Source organism: Sinocyclocheilus rhinocerous, unplaced genomic scaffold, assembly GCF_001515625.1.
Source record: "Sinocyclocheilus rhinocerous isolate Xijiao unplaced genomic scaffold, SAMN03320098_v1.1 scaffold12221, whole genome shotgun sequence".
Lineage (NCBI taxonomy): Eukaryota > Metazoa > Chordata > Actinopteri > Cypriniformes > Cyprinidae > Sinocyclocheilus > Sinocyclocheilus rhinocerous.
The window spans coordinates 3,643-21,652 of NW_015663068.1; the positions used below are offsets into that span (position 1 = coordinate 3,643).

Consider the following 18,010-nt stretch of genomic DNA (forward strand, 5'->3'; position numbering starts at 1 on the left):
CCTCTCTCTCTCTCTCTCTCTCTCTCTCTCTCTCTCTCTCGTAAGTGAACACTTGATGAATTACACTGAGAATAGAATATTGAAGTGGAGATCGCTAAACTGCAAGCTAACCGGTGTTTTCGGAAAGCAAGCGGGTACGTTTATCCACAGTGGAGAGAGAGCGCGTGCACATGGTTGCCAGGTTGACAAAAACAACACACTTAGTAGGCCCTATATTTCCATATTGCGCAAGTGGGGAGCTCTGATTCGGGGATTACGTCTCTGTATCAGGCAACCCCTGTTGTGTTCCTCTGCGGTACAAATTAAACCTTGTTGTAGCCTATATATTATGCTCTATTCATTATTTGTTAGAAACCTCGCACTTTTCTACTCGGCGTTCTTGTGTTCAAATTAAGCACGGTCCACTGCTGCACACGTGCCATAATATCGATACAGAGACAGCTGTATCGATACTCGTATCATCAAATCTCTGTGACGATACATAGTCGTATCGATGAATCGAACACAGCTCTAGAAAAAGAGCACATGACCAAACTAGTAGAGCAGGAAATTAGGAAATTACTGAAGCCAGAATAAAAACAACAACAATATAATAATTATGTATTATGTAATTGATATAAGGTTTGCAGCGAGTTTTAGAATGTTCCATCGTATTTTCAAACTTTTTGGCAACAACTCTACATAAATAGAACAGTGTGTCAGTGTTTTTAAATATAAATTGGCACCATGCTAAGAGTTAAGCAAGGGATATTAAGATATTTGGCAGGTTAAACACTGGATGTCAAGATATTTCATTTGATTAAGACTTCAAATACCAAAATACATCAAATACCAAATTCAAGGCCATCTCGCTCTCTTCCTGGACTAACTGAAGGCAGTGTCAGAAGAGGACGATGCCAATCATAAACAATTCTGAAATGTCTTTCATGATGTTCTCACCTTTAACCACAGGCTTACTCCACTAGATTTGTGTAAAAAAAAAACTGTCTGCTGTTACTTGGGAGTTCAAGGCCTTCATCTTCTCCACCTACCTGCTGTGACTGGCTTTACTTTTGTTTCTGTCACTCTAAAGTGACTATTTTAACACTGCGAAAAACCTTGTCGGTCTTGATTCACCCTGTAAATCTTCTGAGGTCTCATTATCAGCTCCTGCATTAATAGATTAGCAGTGTGGATCCTTATAGATTTGCTGTAGCAACATATGTAGTATATAATGAATATGTCAATCACAAGACTGACCAGAGGTCACCAGTTGACTCAGAAAGGAAAGACCTTCAGGCACATTCCCTCCTCAAGCTATTCACAGTCCAAATAAAATCAATGTGTATCTTTATCTGCAGGACTGCAGGAGTTGAGTCTCTGTGGCGTGAAGCGGTGTTGCCACCAGAGTCAATGTTAGCAAGCTCATACTTTGCTTTAGTACACACCAGTTAATTTTAAGGTTAAAATAAGCTCCTTAAGCCACTATATCTCACAGGAAAAGGAGTACGTATGAGATTATATGGTTCTGTATCAAGGAAGGAAGAAGGAAAGTGGAAGAAAACAACAAAGATAGAGTAGCTGAAGATAAACAAAAGCAAGCAAGGAAAGAAAAACCAAATGAGCATTAATTCACAATGTGTTTGTTCATATTGCAGTCAGTGGGCCCATACAGCTATATCATCAGCAAATTCATTCACGATCAATCCTGCCAGCTAGCCTTACTGACATTTAATGTGGGTAAATGCCAGTTAATGATATACACTGGCCATGTGCACACTTGTTCCCTCTCTTGCCTATTTGGTTTTCCAGTTTGGGAGGAAGATATTCTCTTGATAGTTCGACTGAATCCTCCAGCAATCCATTTAAAATATATCACAGTAACCGCACTGCAGGTATTTGCCTCTTATCCAGGCAGGTTACCAATGCAGACCTCAAGGTGCAATATAGCAGATAAAGCTCTTTTATCTACTGTGCTGTTAAATAGAGGTAAACGAAGGAGTTTTGCTTTTATCCATGACTCCAATCCAATAAAAAGGTTTAGATGAAAATCCCATTTCATATTTATCACCTTAACACAACTGTTCTTTTAAATTAAATCCTTGTGGTCACTTCAGACGGTGTCTATCATGCCAATAACCATCATTAATTTATTGAAAATTAAAGGCTAAAACTACATGATCTTTTTACAAGATTCATAATATAATATAATATAATATAATATAATAGGGTAAGACGGGGTAAGATGTAAGATTTTTTTCCTATGACTGTAGATGGCACAAAATCTAATCTCAACACTTCTGATAAATGGCTATTTTGCCATTTCATCTGAATGTCAACATTTGTGAGATTTAGTCAGTCAAAACAGTTTTGAGGTTAATTGACCTAATTTTGTGTCTCTGGAAAATAATGATCTATGATATTGTATTATGCTGAATATTACAGGTTTTTGTGTCTACAGGTGTTAAGTGCTAATTAAGGATTTGTGGACACATTTTTACATTTGTGGAGTAAAAATTGTAGTTTTTTTTTAAATATACAAACAATAAATACATACATACATATATATAGACCCTTGGGGTTAGATGTCCCCCCAGAATTGCACAGAAGGTCCCAAGTGGCATGTTGTTACTAGTGTTATTATTTTTAAATGTAATACTTATTGTAAATAATGGGGTTATTATATATATTTGCTTTCATTAAAACCTATAGGCTACTTAATTGAAATCATTCAATTTGCATTCATAGTGTTGCTATTATGACATATCTTCAATTAATAAATGGGCAATTAAAGAAGTGAATATTCACATGCCTGTATATAAGTTATAGAATAAATTTACCTTTCAGGTGAATCTCTTTTACTGGGACTTCTTCCTCCATCTTACCCTATAATGTAGCCTAATATGAATAATCTAAAGATCAAAAGAATAAAATGTCGTTTGAATATTTAGGTGCATCAAACAAATATATATGCGTTTCTCTCTAAAACTTAGGCTACTCTCTATGAGTAATAGTGATGTTCTCAGCAAAGAAACTACCTGACCTTCAGGACCAGACTGTCAGATTGGAATGTTTTTTTGACACTCTAATCATTAGGTTGAAATACTAGGAATAATGGACAGAAACGCGAATTTTCAGACATTTTCTGCGATTTTACTGCCATCTAGCGGACAACGAGAAATCCACCAGTTTTGTAGTTTACACCGGTGAACAATACAATATTACAGTACAGAGGTTGGTGGGATGCTGCTATCTCATGTTGCATTTACTACTGAATTCAAATATTACCTTCTTGAAATCTATAGAAATAAAATAAAGTTCATTGTTCAATGGCATTACTTTAGATATGTTTAATTTATAATTCACATGTTTACATTTTTAACGCATACTAATTAAAGAAAACAAATATAATCTATAAGTAAATTTATGTAATCAGATAAAATATGTATTGTATTGACCGTTATTGTGGAATAAAATGAAAGTATGAAGTATTTTGCGTGCAATCTCACTTTTATGCAAAGACTACTATGTTTTACGCCTGTACGTATGACATCACTGATGACGCGTGTAACCGTTCGGCGCTAATTTTCAAATGGTTGTCTCAACAGACGGAATGGAGAACCTTTGGATCAGTAGTACTGCTTAAAATCGTCAGATAATCGCAGGTAACTTTAACTTTTATTGTTTGTACTTCCTCTGGGGTGCGTTTTCAAAGCCAGTTTATAATTTCAGTCTGTTTAGTTTTCCGAAGCGTGCTTAGCGCTAACTTAGCTAACAAGGGCTCATAAAACGCTGTAATGAATCCTGAAACTGAAGTGTTTGCTTGTATGAATTTAGATTTTGGAAATTAGCTCTAGGATTATAAACTTATGATTTTATATAACGTTCCTATTGTGGATATGTTTGTTAGCTATTCGTTCTCATCTGAAGCAGCTCAATAAATGTTACTAGACGTTGTTTACATGGCGAGGTCTCCGGATTAACCCGTGTTGACGTAGACCAAATGTACTATTTAGCAGACTGCACTTGATGAAAACGCTCCGTGGTGTTGTATGGATATATAACAAACTAATATTGTTTAATAGTTTCGTTATGAGCGCATTCAGTACCCCGACTACATCACGGCCACGACAGTGGTCCTCCCCGGCAATAGGACACAAAGGCGCTCTGTCAGCCACCAGCACACCTCTGCTGGACAATATCCAGGGAAACAATGATGAACAGGAGAGACGTCAAAGACGCAGATCCAGGGTCATCGACCTTCAAGGAGTGGCCGACTCCTCCATTAACGAGGCCGTTAGCCACAGGTAGGTTGAAATCCCGGTGTTCAGCTGCAAAATGAAAATAAGACAACAGAGTACAAACTTGTGTTTTTTTCTTCTTTACCATAGTTTTACAGGCACACCTGCTGCTGTCCCTAAGATGTCATCCGCACAGATATCTGAGCATTATTCAACCTGCATCAAGCTTTCCACTGAAAATGTGAGTTGATATTTATGTACGCTGCACTTTACTGTGTTTTCCTGTTTTGTGTGCATCTGAAATGCAGCAGGACTATGACTTGTCGCCTTACCTTTGCAGAAAATTACCACAAAGAATGCATTTGGTCTACACCTCATTGATTACATGGCAGACATTCTCAAGCAGAAAGACTCAGAGCTCAACTTCAAGGTAGAAACTCGTTGAATTTGTATTGAGCACCAGTTTACATGCTTTATTGGAAACGGTATCGCAGCTGTATTTGTGGGTTTATCTAGGTGGCAGCGGGGACCCTGGATGCCAGCACAAAAATCTATGCGGTGAGGGTGGATGCGGTCCACGCTGATGCTTACAGAGTCCTGGGAGGCTTGGGATCTGAGACCAAACCAAAAGAGAGTGAGTATTTGTTCATGTCATGGGTTTGCTTGAATATTACGAGAACGTAGAAAACACAAGGTTTTTTTTGCTTTAGGTCAGAGAGGTGATCGTTGTCTTCCTGGTGGATGAATGGTGTCATACTCTGTCCTAGGACCCTGCACAGTATTACTAAATTCTCATCTCATTCCAGGTCAAGATGGTGAGGAGGAGGCTGAGGTAACCGAAGATGGTCAGAGCGAGCAGGTGGCTGCTAAACGGATTAAGAAAAGACCTCAGAAGAAGACAGTGGAGCAGAACCTCAGTAACATCAATCTCTCTGAATCAGAGATGAAGTGTGAGGTGAATAATATGACTGATAAGACAAGTCAAATTTATTTGTATGGCACTTCTCACAATACACATGGTTTCAAAGCAGCTTTATAGAAAATTGTGATATTAATCAGAGCTCAACTTCAAGGTAGAAACTCGTTGAATTTGTATTGAGCACCAGTTTACATGCTTTATTGGAAACGGTATCGCAGCTGTATTTGTGGGTTTATCTAGGTGGCAGCGGGGACCCTGGATGCCAGCACAAAAATCTATGCGGTGAGGGTGGATGCGGTCCACGCTGATGCTTACAGAGTCCTGGGAGGCTTGGGATCTGAGACCAAACCAAAAGAGAGTGAGTATTTGTTCATGTCATGGGTTTGCTTGAATATTACGAGAACGTAGAAAACACAAGGTTTTTTTTGCTTTAGGTCAGAGAGGTGATCGTTGTCTTCCTGGTGGATGAATGGTGTCATACTCTGTCCTAGGACCCTGCACAGTATTACTAAATTCTCATCTCATTCCAGGTCAAGATGGTGAGGAGGAGGCTGAGGTAACCGAAGATGGTCAGAGCGAGCAGGTGGCTGCTAAACGGATTAAGAAAAGACCTCAGAAGAAGACAGTGGAGCAGAACCTCAGTAACATCAATCTCTCTGAATCAGAGATGAAGTGTGAGGTGAATAATATGACTGATAAGACAAGTCAAATTTATTTGTATGGCACTTCTCACAATACACATGGTTTCAAAGCAGCTTTATAGAAAATTGTGATATTAATGTTTATGATATCTTAATATCTTATATACCACATAATTGCATTTGGCACATTAGAGCTGGGTGATAATATAGTTTACAAGCAATCAAATAGTTGAGATGTGCCGCATAGTAAATATCGCCCAATGTGAGTATACTGTATGCATTCAAATAAAGTTGGACATACTTGTGTGTATCAAACTTTATATAAAAGCTTGGTGATAATGTAGTTACATTTTGCAGCTAAATAAAAATCAGGTAGTTGAGATTTGCTATATAGTGTATATATTGTTTTACTGCATGTATGCGGATAAAGTTGGGTATAATATATATATCAAACTATTCAGCTAATATATACCAAACTTAATGTATTACTTGGCGATAATAAAGCTTACTTTTTTTTGACGATATCCTTATTTTGCAACATGGAAGTAAGCTGTTTTCTGTGAATGTTTGAGACTTGTAATTCACTAGCTACAATTGCGCTACAATCCATTGTGTTTGAGTACATTAAAATAACATAAGAAATACCAATTTGCAATATCGAGCAGCATAACCTGCTGTTTTGTACAGCTAAAAATAACTAAAAGCGGATGCCTCGCACATTCAGGTTACAAATGGCCACTTCCACTCTTGCGTTAGAAGAAGGTAGATAACAATCAAGTAGTTGAGAAGTCCTGTACTGAACATATACTGAAAAGTGTAACTTTCTTGGGTGTGTTTCTTTAATGTCTTAAGTAATTTTATGTTGTGAGGACCCCAAGCATTTTTGAAGGTGGCATAATCTACAGGAATCCCTAAAACATTCTTTGTGCAGGTTGACCCCATGTTCCAGCGCATGGCTGCTTCCTTCGATGAGAATAGTACAGCAGGAGTGTTCCTCTCCGTGCTGTTCAGTGAAGACAGTCGCTGTGAGCTGCGCTTTCCTTCACATATGACCTTGCTGAGGTCACAGCCGCCACCTATGCAGGTGCCCCATCAACATGTTCCTGCCTCACCGTTTATAGGTAAATCAGCTTTGCACATCACACTCTGTTCAAAGTCATGGGACAGTTTACTTTTGGGTTTACTAAGTAATATTCTGTATTCATAGCCTAAATGTTTCTGCACGTGTTGTGAGCTACAACCACACTGAGTTGTTTGACAACATGAGTGAATGGAATCATGCCTTTTTGATTCTTCCAGGTCATCTAAAGTCACTAGAGGACAGGCCAATTTGTCCATCCTTAAAGGATTTCTCCTTTACTAGATGGACTCCTGAGCAGGTGAAACCCTTTAGAATCTTTTTTTTTGTTTTGATACTGAGACTTTTTTTTTTTTTTGTAACATTATGAATGTCTTTACTCTCACTTTTGATCAATTTAATGCGTCCTTGCTGAAAAAAAGTATTAAATTCTTAAAGTAGTGTAAGTGTGATATCAAGTGTTTTATATTGATGTGATTCTCTCTTTCATATTGTCAATATAGACCACAAACCTCAACCAGCTGCTTGAGAAGATGAAGCAGGGAGAGCATGCATTCGATGCCAATGCAGACATTGAGCCAGATGAGGATGAGGGTCCAGATTTTGGGGATAATTTTGATGTAGACGTGGAAGAGGGCAGACAGGGAGACTGTGAGGAGTTTAAGGAACACAGAGAAACTTATTCAAAGAGCCCTCAGAAAGGGTTAGTACTTACAACATGTTTTGCACCAAAGTGTTTGCTAATTTTTGCATTGCAAACAGACTGTTACACACTCTGTTCACAATGAGTGAATAGTTGCGGCTCAATATTGTACATTTTCAGTTATTTTAGACATAATTCCGAAGACTGTCAAACCTAAGCTTGACCTGACCTTAGCTGCTACATTGTCATGTTGTATTTTATATCTCTGACTATTCAGAATAACCCATTTATTTGCATCAGAATTTCCTCTGTGCTGTTTTATGTCATGTCTATTCACTGAGGTGTATTTTTGTTATTAACAGAGGCGTTATTCCTATTGGCAAGGTGGATATTGCCACCATGTGTCAGCAGTTGTCTGATCAGCCCAGAGAGTATTCGTACTTCAGTCCCAGGACCATGGCCACCTGGGTTGGGCCTGGTTACTGGCTCTTCAAACCTGGACATAGGCGTAAGTCATAGATTAGCCTATGAGTGTATAAATCATAGTGTTGATTTTATCACTTTCTTAATTTCTTGCTTTCTTTGTGCCATTTTTGACCCAATTTCTAATTTATCCTGTCTAGAGGATCACAAACCAGACAAAGAACCTCGGAAGCGAGCACCAAAGAATCCTCTCGTAATTGACTTTAAAGGAGATATCAACTTTCATAATTACTTTCGGACAACTAGAGTACGTTTGCATTTGCTAATTCTCATATTATGTATTTTCATGACTTCCCTAATAGACAAAAGCTTTATAACAGCGATTCATACAATGCTATTTAATCCCTCTAGCAAAAACTGTTAAAGCTTTTAAAAGTAAGCAGCAGATTACTTGGCGACAAACTGACAATGATATGCTTGTTATTTCCAGGCAACTACCACTATTAGTAAATCAGCTTTGAACAGCAGCAATAAGAAAACCACGCTTCCAGCAGACTTCCAATATCCACCCAGTAATCTGTCACAGCTCAGCCTCAAACCCTCCAACACAGTAAGTTCATGAATGTTTAATATTCCTGTCTGCATTGCTGTGTACACTTCAGAATATCAGTTGTGGCAAATCTAAAACAACATTAGAAAAATGCTGCACAGGAGATTGACTGCCAGATTGGTTCATTTTATTCATCTTTTAAATATGGCTATGATTATTTTCTTACTCCAGCTCAGTGCAGAAGGAAAGAAGAGATTATCGGGAGAGCTGGGTGAGGACATAGGAGAGTATGATTACAACAACGCCAAAGACACCGCCAACTTCTGTCCTGGTCTTCAGGTACACCACACAGTACTGTTAAATGTCATAGGTAGTCATGAAGATGGTCTCTTTAACAGTTAGTGTTTTCTGTGAACAGGAAGGGGACAGTGAGGATGCTGAAGGCTTTGGAGGATCCGATGAATCCCAAACAGACCAACCGACCCCTTTCTCTCTGGACACAGGTGACATCTCTACATACGGAGAGGACTGTCTCGTCCCTGAGCCTCACAAGGTAAGATGAGAGTAGAGATGTTGGGCTACTACACTACACTACAGAGTTATTATTATTTCAGTTGTTTTGGGTGGATAATGCATGAATGAACTGTATTTGTTATTTGCTGTAGGTAAACACTATTGAGATAAACTATGCCAAGATGGCCAAGAAGATGGACATGAAGAAGCTGAAGACCACTTTGTGGGGTCTCCTAACAGAGAGTCCTGAAAAACCAGCAAAGGTTTGTAATTGTACCTTTCTGAGCTTAGTAAAGCTCTTTTATTTTTATTTTTCAGTGTGTTTTTAGTTCAGTTTAGAAGTTACCCTTTTTTCTTAATTATTGCACATTTCTTGTGACTAGTTGATTTATATATATTTTTTTTAAGTGACATACTTAAATGACCATTTCTAGCAGGTGGACAGTGAGGACACGACAGAAGTACCTGGAGAAAAATCATTCAGCCAGTCTGTCAGGAATCTTGTACAAAGGTACAGTTTTTCAAAACTTGGCACTATGTATCTTTTCACTGTTCCTGCTCATGGAAGAAATACTATCTAAGGATCTACATTTTTCTTCCGTGTTCTGTACATACATTTCTCTTTTCTCTTTTCCAGGCTTCCCTCCACCATGGCTACCAATCTCTCAGTTCCTTTGGCTTTTGTGGCACTTCTGCACTTGGCTAATGAGAAAGTGGGTACTTTCTGCTATATATGATTTCAAAAACTAATGTAGATGGAGGTCTGTTTAAACTTCAGTGTTGATTTAATATTAGCATGTTGTCTATTGTTTATAATTATGTGTCTTGCATTATTATGCATTGAATGTTTTGTAGCTTACATGAGGAAACATGTTTTACGTATTTGTGATCTCCTGAATTATCACAACATTTGATTGCTGTAAATCTAAAAGCTCTTCTTTCCATCAACAGAACTTGGAGCTGCACAAGATTGACTGCATGACCGATATCATCATTAAACAAGGCCACTGAAAACTGATACAGATCTTTCATACAAAAATCTTTTTGTATCAAAATGTAAATGCAGATTCTTATGTTCTTCATGTCATGTAAAATACCTATGTGTGGCCAAAACAGTATAGTCAAGAGAAGGATGATGTCAGGATCATGTTAAAAAAAGTTGTACAGGGAACTAGCACAGAATTTTTTTTCTGAGTGAAACTGAAAGTTGTCAAAAGCATGTACCAGGAAAGGAAAAAAAAAACGCAGGGTGCAGCATGAATAATGATTGCTTTGAAGATTGGCCTGTTTTAATAACTTGTTTTAGCTGCTTCAGTAATTGTAAATATGAAGTTACTGTTGTCAGTGTCTATTTTTTTTAAATGTTTTATTTAAATTGTAAAACTTCAACTTAAGGTTTCTTTTAGATGTATGTTCTACATGTGATTTTGAAAAATAAAAGTTATCAAAGTATTGTTGTATAATTCTTTATATGTATTGTTTTATGTGTAGTGTTGTCATTTTGGAATGGTATGGTGCTCGAGATAAATACATGTAATGCTTGAGGCATTTAGGTGGAGCCAATTATTACTGGTGGAAGAAAAGAGTTTAGTTTCGTTCATAGGAGTCTAATCGTTTTACCTTAATAATGTTAAGACTACACTACTTTGAAAACAAACTTTCATGACAAAGAACACTGAAAAAAAAATCACATTAGCATTTTTAGAAAAGTCAGTGACTCACTGGCCTGTCTGGCCTTCCGAGAACAATCTTGTCATACCTGCAGTGCCGAAATGTTGATGGCTTGATAAGAGTCTCTGCGCTCTCTCCTTACAGGTGTTTATGCGTCACCAATCCAGCGCCCTCTTGAGGATGTTATGGGAAGTGGCGCTACATAGGTGGACCAAAGCCAACTCATTCGCTGGAGGAAAAGACTGAATTAGAGACCAGGAAGTGTTGACGCGGTTTACATCTGTCGGTCATTCGAAGAAACAGTTACAAACATTTTAACTTTAAAGGATAAAGCGTAACATTTCCCCCACCCCGTGGAGTAAATTAAAACACCAAACAGTGAAATCATGGGGTTGGCTGATCCAAATAGTACGGTAAGTTACGAAATTAACGATAGTCAGCAGCAGGTGCTTGTTGTTGCATCGCGTATTGAATTTAAAACTAACTAACCTGCTGTGTAAATCCAGTTCCTATCTGTGTCCATGTATATCATATTATTTTTTAGTTGTAGAAAAGTTTACGCTCGAGCAGGTTGATATATATTTTTTTACATTTTAGTTTTACCGGTTGATGTGGGTTGGCGCACTCAAAACAGGGCGAAGCTCGTTTTTCAAGTTATAGCCTACTTAGTTTCTGCTTTCCTGTTGAGGGTTAACGTCGCTACTTTGGTTAGGATTTCTAAAACAAATATGCTGTTTAGATGATACTTTTATACTTAAGCTTCGTCCAGTTTGCATGGCAACATTCTTGTACAGATTTGTTTACACAGATGGATTGACTTTACCTTGAGCTGTGAAGCATAACCGGTTTACAAGGCACAACCGACTGTTGGTTAGTTAATGGTTAATTAATTTTAAATGGTTACTTAATTTAGACATGTTGTTACTACAGTTTATAAATTTGCTGATCACATCACACGTCCCCTTTGACAGTTGAATTGAACCATAAGTGTGAGATCCGCATGCTGGGTTGCTTCAAATGAAGTTGATCAACAGTCAAACATTTTTTTTTTAATAATTTCAAAAGTACCACAATACAAGACATCATTTCTGTTTTTTTATGTGAGACTGTGGTTAAAATAACGTTCGACTGGACGTTTAAAATCGTGATGTTTGTTCTTGAAAACATTGGGATGCTGGTATTAGAGGGACTTTAAGGAAGATGGATAACTAGATGGATACATTTTTACTTTTTATTATGTGGTTGCCACCATATTATAGTTATAGATACCACACGGCCCCATTTTGCCACAATAATGTACTTCAGGCGGTCAGTATCTGATGTTACCTAAGCTTTCTGCTATTTGAAGGCCTTGTGACACCAGCCAGTGACTTGAATAGAAAGGGTAAGACCTGTTTTTATACAGTCTATGGGTAGGACAGGTAGTGACACAGCATTGCTTTTGGTTTCTTGGTAACACCTTTTGTTTATGAAGTTTCAGCTGTGCGAGAGAACTTAATGGTGTTTAATGTGGCTAAAAAAACATAATTTACTGTCCTGAGTACCCAAATGACAAAATGAACAATGCAAAAGATGGTTATTATTACAGTACTTTATTGGTGTTTCGATGTGTGAATGTGGTAAAGCTATCTTGTTGCATCGCTGTTGTCAATATCGTTGGTGTGATCTCAGGCATTACTGAGCACTGTTTTTCATAGAATGTATCGTAGTTCTTTTTTGAGATTAATTATTTTATTGAATATAGAAATGGACAGCACTGTGTAACAGTAATTACTGAATGTTTTTAATAGCATAAATCATTAATTTTCTTATATCAGAATTATTAAATTTAGCTCTCCGTATATTCATATGCATGTAAAAATCATACAAAGACGAGGTTTTGATGTTAATGCACACTTTTTTATGTGTATGTAAATAAGTGTATATTATGCAGTGTTTCACACATACACACATTATTTATATCATATTTTAGATCTCCTCGTCATACCCAACAACTTTGCCTCAAGAACCACTGCTGTCAATAAAATCGTTCATTACTTATTTGAGAACTAGTCTTAGTTTTATTGATCAACCTCAACAAAACCAGTGTATTACAAATCTCTGGATTCCCTAGATAAATAAATATCAAAAAAAATTTGAACTTTGGTATTTGGATGGATATAACAGGGTAAGTAATTTTATGCACTTTATAACTTATGTTTATGGGCTTTTGCACAACAGAACTTTTTACAAACTTTCCAGATTTTCATAACTATGTATGCGTGGAGCCATTTTGATTTTTAATTCCTCTCAATGCAGGAGCCAAGAGAAGGAGAGTCTTCACAGGAGGTGGATCCAGTTAAATCTCTGCAGTCTCAAGTGGATGGGGTCAAGGATATTATGACCCAGAATGTAGATCGGATCCTGGCCCGTGGAGAAAGACTGGATGATCTGATGGACAAATCTGAAGACCTGCAAGCTGGGGTGTGTCTTTCAGTACAAAAACATTGAATCACATATTACAGCTGTAATCCCAGCACACTGTTTTTGTAAAACTCTTGTGTTCACCAAAGCTGCATTTATTTGATAAAATAAATGTTTTCTATTGTAATATACAGTATATTTTATAAAGTAAATAATTATTTAATGGCAAAGCTGAATTTTCAGCATTCATTACTCCAGTCTTCAGTGTCACATGATCCTTCAGAAATCATTCTAATATACTGATTTGGTGCTCGAGAAACATTAGGATACTTATCATTGTTAAAAATAGTTGCGCTTCCATTTATAATGAATAGAAAGTTCAAAAGAACAGCATTTATTCGAAATCTTTTGTAACATTATACTTTACTGTATGTTGTGATCAATTTAACTTGCTGAATGTTACTTTCCCCAAACTTTTAACTGATAGGGTAATGTATGCAGCCATAGTGAGTCCCACACTAGTTGACATTGTACTGGTCTTTTTTCCTGCTTCTTAGGCCCAGAACTTCAAGCACACCTCTCAGAAGGTTGCTCGTGCCTACTGGTGGAAGAACGTGAAGCTGATTGTGGTTATTGTTGTGATAGTCCTCATCATTGTACTGATTGTCATATTCCTTGCTACTGGTGTGATCCCGACCAGTGCACCTGCACCCAAACCTCCCACTGTGAGACCACCATAAGATTTCTATCAGTTACAAACGCTCACACATACACATACAGATATATGCAACCATGTCCACACACCAACACAAGTCATAACTCCAGGAATTCACACACATCCTACACACACATACCTTTTATTTGCACATTTTGCTCATGTACCTTCATATCTCATGGTATCACACCACCTTTTAATGAGTAGCTTCCATAATGACAGCTTCGAAACCTTGAAGTGGAGGATTTTAAAAAGTCTATAGACACATTGCTGTCTATTTTCATACTTCTCTCCTCCTGAAAGGTCAATCTAGTGGCCACTTCAGCTGTCTTTATGGTTCTCTAAAGCCTGATAAAATGCCACAACTGTAAAAGTACTTGCAATATTGTTCATAATCAAGGGACCCTTGAAATAGTCATATACTGGCATTGATCCAGTGAAGGTAATGGGTTAAAGTTCTATCTATTGAATTATGAAGTATATTTAAGACTGTTATATTAGATTACATAAGATGTTACTTGTAATTATGGAATACTTTTAGATCTTCAAGTGTCTCTTTTGTATTTGATGGGTCACTGTCTTTGTGCTTTTGCCTACAATTATGTTATTTGTATAAGGTCAAACAAGAATGTGTTCTTACAACTGTTGCATTACCCAAACACACCATTTAATTGAGGAAATTATAAAATTGTAAGATGTTTGGGTTAATTTTTCTGTCTTAAATCTTTACTGAAAATTGGCAATGCCCCAAACTTCAAAACAGAGACAGATTTTTGTCCTATAGAATGAATTAACCTTTTTTTAATGGAACAAGAGCACCTGAACAAGGTCATTTAGATAGCAAAATTTAGATAGGAATGATGGATATTTTCTGTGTCCTCATAAATCACTGCATTATATTTGACATGCAGTGTAACACTTGCACTGTACCGCATACAGTTAGTACTGTCATCAGAATTTGAGGGTACGGCATCAAAAGTTTGGCCTTGCACTGTGGGAGCTTAATGAAACCCAAGACGCATAACTTGTTCCTGTTTCGAAAACAGAGGAGGACTGTTTTAGAGTCTGTACTGTAATTTTCAGTTTACAGTTTTTATTGAAAAATGCTAACACTTTTTACATGTCTCAATTCAGCCAATGAAATCACTTCTCTGAATGTTCTTGTTGGTTGATCTTAAATTAGTCTGCTGGGTAGCTTTATGCAGTTTGCTTTGGAGAGGTCAAGGCATTGGATGTCTATATGTAGTCAGAATGACTTGACTGTTCGAATGTCTGTATTATGCTGAGTCTTATTATGCTGTATCTCTTGTTGCTTCCATTAACATTTTACTGTATGTAAAAATAGGTTTTTAAGCATTTCTGTTATTATAAACAAACCATTTAATCAAAGAAAAAAATTGATCAAGACATTGAATCATTTTTTAATCATCTACTACAAATAATTTAAAAACCCTTTTAAGTGCCTTGAATTTGAGTCTTACTAGCATAAACAACCTGTAAGATCTGGGAAACCTAATATTTTGTAAATAAATATTTGATCTCTCAGTAAAACAGAGTATGACATGTTTTCTTCCTCTCATTTGATGTTATGTTATTGCACTAATGGTAAACCATTTTCTAACATTATTGCATGGGATTTTATTAATTTAGTATATCCACCAATTAGCAGTACATCTCTAGAGAGGGACAAAAAGCAAGTTTTGACCTTAGCTGATACGAAAGCCAAATGTCAACTTAAGTGGTGTACACAGCAATAGGAAAATAATGTGTTTTTATGGTTAGAGGATTGTGTACTCTAGATTCTTATACACATCTCTACATGGTTAGAGAAGAGCAAGTACAGCCAGGCCTCAGCACATGTTTTCCCCCAGCTGTGATTTTATCTTGTTTTAACCCACACCATCTGCAGCCAACTTTTCCCTCCAGATTTTTGCGGTATGTTTTCTATTAGCACAATTTGTGAAACTTCTTCTTTCTTGGTGTTTAATGGCAGTTGGCATCCAAAAAGTTGTATTACTGTCACCTGCAGCCCATTAACTTGTTACTTAATACTTAAAGCAGCACTATGTAACTTTTTCTGTGTTCAAAATTTGCTAAATGTATATAATGAGCGAGTACATCATGAATTCATCTTCCAAACTGCGTTTTTGTCTTATTCCGAATCGCTACGGTACACTTATAAGTACTTATATTTGGATTATTGTAGCCTGGTAAAATGAGTAAAGTTTTAATTGGAAGTGATTCATTGTCAGCACTGTACAGTCTCAGGACAGGTATGTCCAATAGCCGGAGAAGATTGTAGCCTGGTCCAAGAGGGTCTGGCTGCTCAGTCATCTGCGCTTCCTCTGCAAGTGACGTCACTTGCAATCGACACCTGCAGTCTTCGGTACCTGCGCCATGTTGGATTGAGAATAACTTCTGAAGTCGTTCAAGAATCATTGCTGTAAGTGCATATATGTATCTGTGTGTGTTTATTATACGTTTTATGCAGTATGATATGCAAAATTATGTTTGTCAACGTATTCGCTGCTCACTGTTTGTGTTTAAAAAATTGCATTAACTTAATAGCCTACTAACTAGCCAACCATGTAACCACTCCGTCACTATCTTAAATACAGCTAAACTAAGATAAACGACTGAACAGAATGGTATATGTGCTGTCGTAAGTTAATTATATGGCTTACACGTAAACAACTGTATAGTTTAGTGGAAGTGATTGTGGCGTTACTGATTTTATAACTAAAATGAATGACAATTAAATGTGGTGTTTTTATTAGCAAAACAGGTAGTGTGAAACATATTGTAAAACACCACATTTGATATTTTGTCCTGCTTCTACCCTGTTTCTCAGTTCAGATTATTACATTTGAGTGACATTATATATATATATATATATATATTTATTTATTTATTAATATTATATATTTTTTTATGTATGTATGTATGTGTGTATATATATATATATATATATATACATACACATGTATATGTATGTTTTTTTTTTAAGTGAGTGACCTCAAAGATTGTTTCAAAGAAAATTGTTTCTTTTTGTTTTTTGAACAATACTGAATTAATGCTTTTTGTTTTTTACAATTGTACCTCCCTTGTTCTTTGTGTTATTTTACAGAATCGATTGATGGGAGATTTAAAGGAAGCCAGCAAGTGGTGTTTGGAACGGTCAAGTGTGCTGCTTGGTTCTGTTCAGCTGCCCAAAGTACTCTGTATGGAGGATGAAGATGTTGATGAGGCCTTGGACAAATTACAGAAGGCTGAATTTTCAGAGGACAGAATTGTTGCTCTGGAACCTTTCAGCTTTTTCTTTACTGAGATGAAGGACATGAACTTGTTCCTTGAACATGTAATTGATGTCATGAATCTGAAAGTATTCTGTCGAACTGAAACAAGAAAATACATAATGTGCTTCTTTACATTCCTTCTTCTGTTTTTATGTGTTATGGAACTGTTCTTAACTTAATAAAAATTGTTAATAGTTGTAAATAGTCTGTCTCCTTGTAACAGGCTTAAAAGAAAAAAATAAAATTTAAATTTGCATCAGCCTAATTTTTATTTTTTTTATCCATAATTTTGGAAAATAATTTTGTGTTGCTATTTAGACCTGATAGTTCTTTTGTAGCTTTGATAATGATATGTTTTGCTGGTATAAATGTTAAATAGTCGTAGCCTACTTTAATGCTAAAGTACAATATTATAATCCTACGATAAACAAGCAGCAAAAAATAACTTTTGGGGGTCAAAGTTTCTGTCTCGTTATAGTTCTAAAGTACTTTAAATAATTTAACAGCATCATACGGCGTCTTTATTGGCAACGCGAACGAACGACTGGAAACTTATTTCCGGTTTATTTGTGTCGATTGCAAGTGACGTGGCAGGTACCGAAGACTGCAGGTGTCGATTGCAAGCGACGTCACTTGCAGAGGAAGCGCAGATGACTGAGCAGCCAGACCCTCTTGGACCAGGCTACAATCTTCTCCTTCTTCTTCTTTGAGGTTTAACGGCGGCTTGCATCCAAGAGCGTTGCATTACCGCCACTTATTAACCGCTAGAGCGCCAAAAGTTACATAGTGCTGCTTTAACGTCTTTCCAGTCCAGTTCTCATTTAAAAAAATGTGAATCGGTTCAACTGATTCTTTAAATTCTTTAAAATCATAAAAGCAATGATTAGGCTAGTAGTATTCGCAAATCAGACACTGCCCTTTTGAGCCATTTGAGCCAG

The 18,010-nt window shown here is 36.8% G+C and overlaps 2 protein-coding genes across 2 annotated transcripts; both read left to right on the forward strand.

Moving 5' to 3' along the window:
* Nucleotides 1-3,513: 3,513 nt before the first annotated feature.
* Nucleotides 3,514-10,230, forward strand: LOC107728750 (condensin complex subunit 2-like). Its single transcript, XM_016539037.1, has 18 exons — nt 3,514-3,644; nt 4,065-4,286; nt 4,371-4,461; nt 4,561-4,650; nt 4,737-4,854; nt 5,027-5,175; nt 6,712-6,901; nt 7,080-7,159; nt 7,362-7,561; nt 7,864-8,009; nt 8,125-8,231; nt 8,415-8,534; nt 8,706-8,813; nt 8,893-9,027; nt 9,140-9,250; nt 9,422-9,498; nt 9,625-9,700; nt 9,939-10,230. Exons 2-18 carry the CDS (start codon nt 4,072-4,074, stop codon nt 9,996-9,998), a joined length of 2,073 nt encoding a protein of 690 aa, XP_016394523.1. The 5' UTR covers nt 3,514-3,644; nt 4,065-4,071; the 3' UTR covers nt 9,999-10,230.
* Nucleotides 10,231-10,890: 660 nt separating this feature from the next.
* On the forward strand, nt 10,891-14,800 carry vamp8 (vesicle-associated membrane protein 8 (endobrevin)). The gene is made up of 3 exons (XM_016539036.1): nt 10,891-11,071; nt 12,957-13,121; nt 13,619-14,800. Exons 1-3 carry the CDS (start codon nt 11,045-11,047, stop codon nt 13,799-13,801), a joined length of 375 nt encoding a protein of 124 aa, XP_016394522.1. The 5' UTR covers nt 10,891-11,044; the 3' UTR covers nt 13,802-14,800.
* The last annotated feature ends 3,210 nt before the right edge of the window (nt 14,801-18,010 follow it).

Coding starts and splice junctions, on each gene's coding strand:
- vamp8 (XM_016539036.1), top strand. CDS start 11,045: ATGGGGTTGGCTGATCCAAATAGTACG. Junction 11,072..12,956: donor TGGCTGATCCAAATAGTACG/GTAAGTTACGAA, acceptor CTCTCAATGCAG/GAGCCAAGAGAAGGAGAGTC. Junction 13,122..13,618: donor CTGAAGACCTGCAAGCTGGG/GTGTGTCTTTCA, acceptor CCTGCTTCTTAG/GCCCAGAACTTCAAGCACAC.
- LOC107728750 (XM_016539037.1), top strand. CDS start 4,072: ATGAGCGCATTCAGTACCCCGACTACATCACGGCCACGACAGTGGTCC. Junction 8,814..8,892: donor ACTTCTGTCCTGGTCTTCAG/GTACACCACACA, acceptor TTCTGTGAACAG/GAAGGGGACAGTGAGGATGC. Junction 9,499..9,624: donor GTCAGGAATCTTGTACAAAG/GTACAGTTTTTC, acceptor TCTCTTTTCCAG/GCTTCCCTCCACCATGGCTA.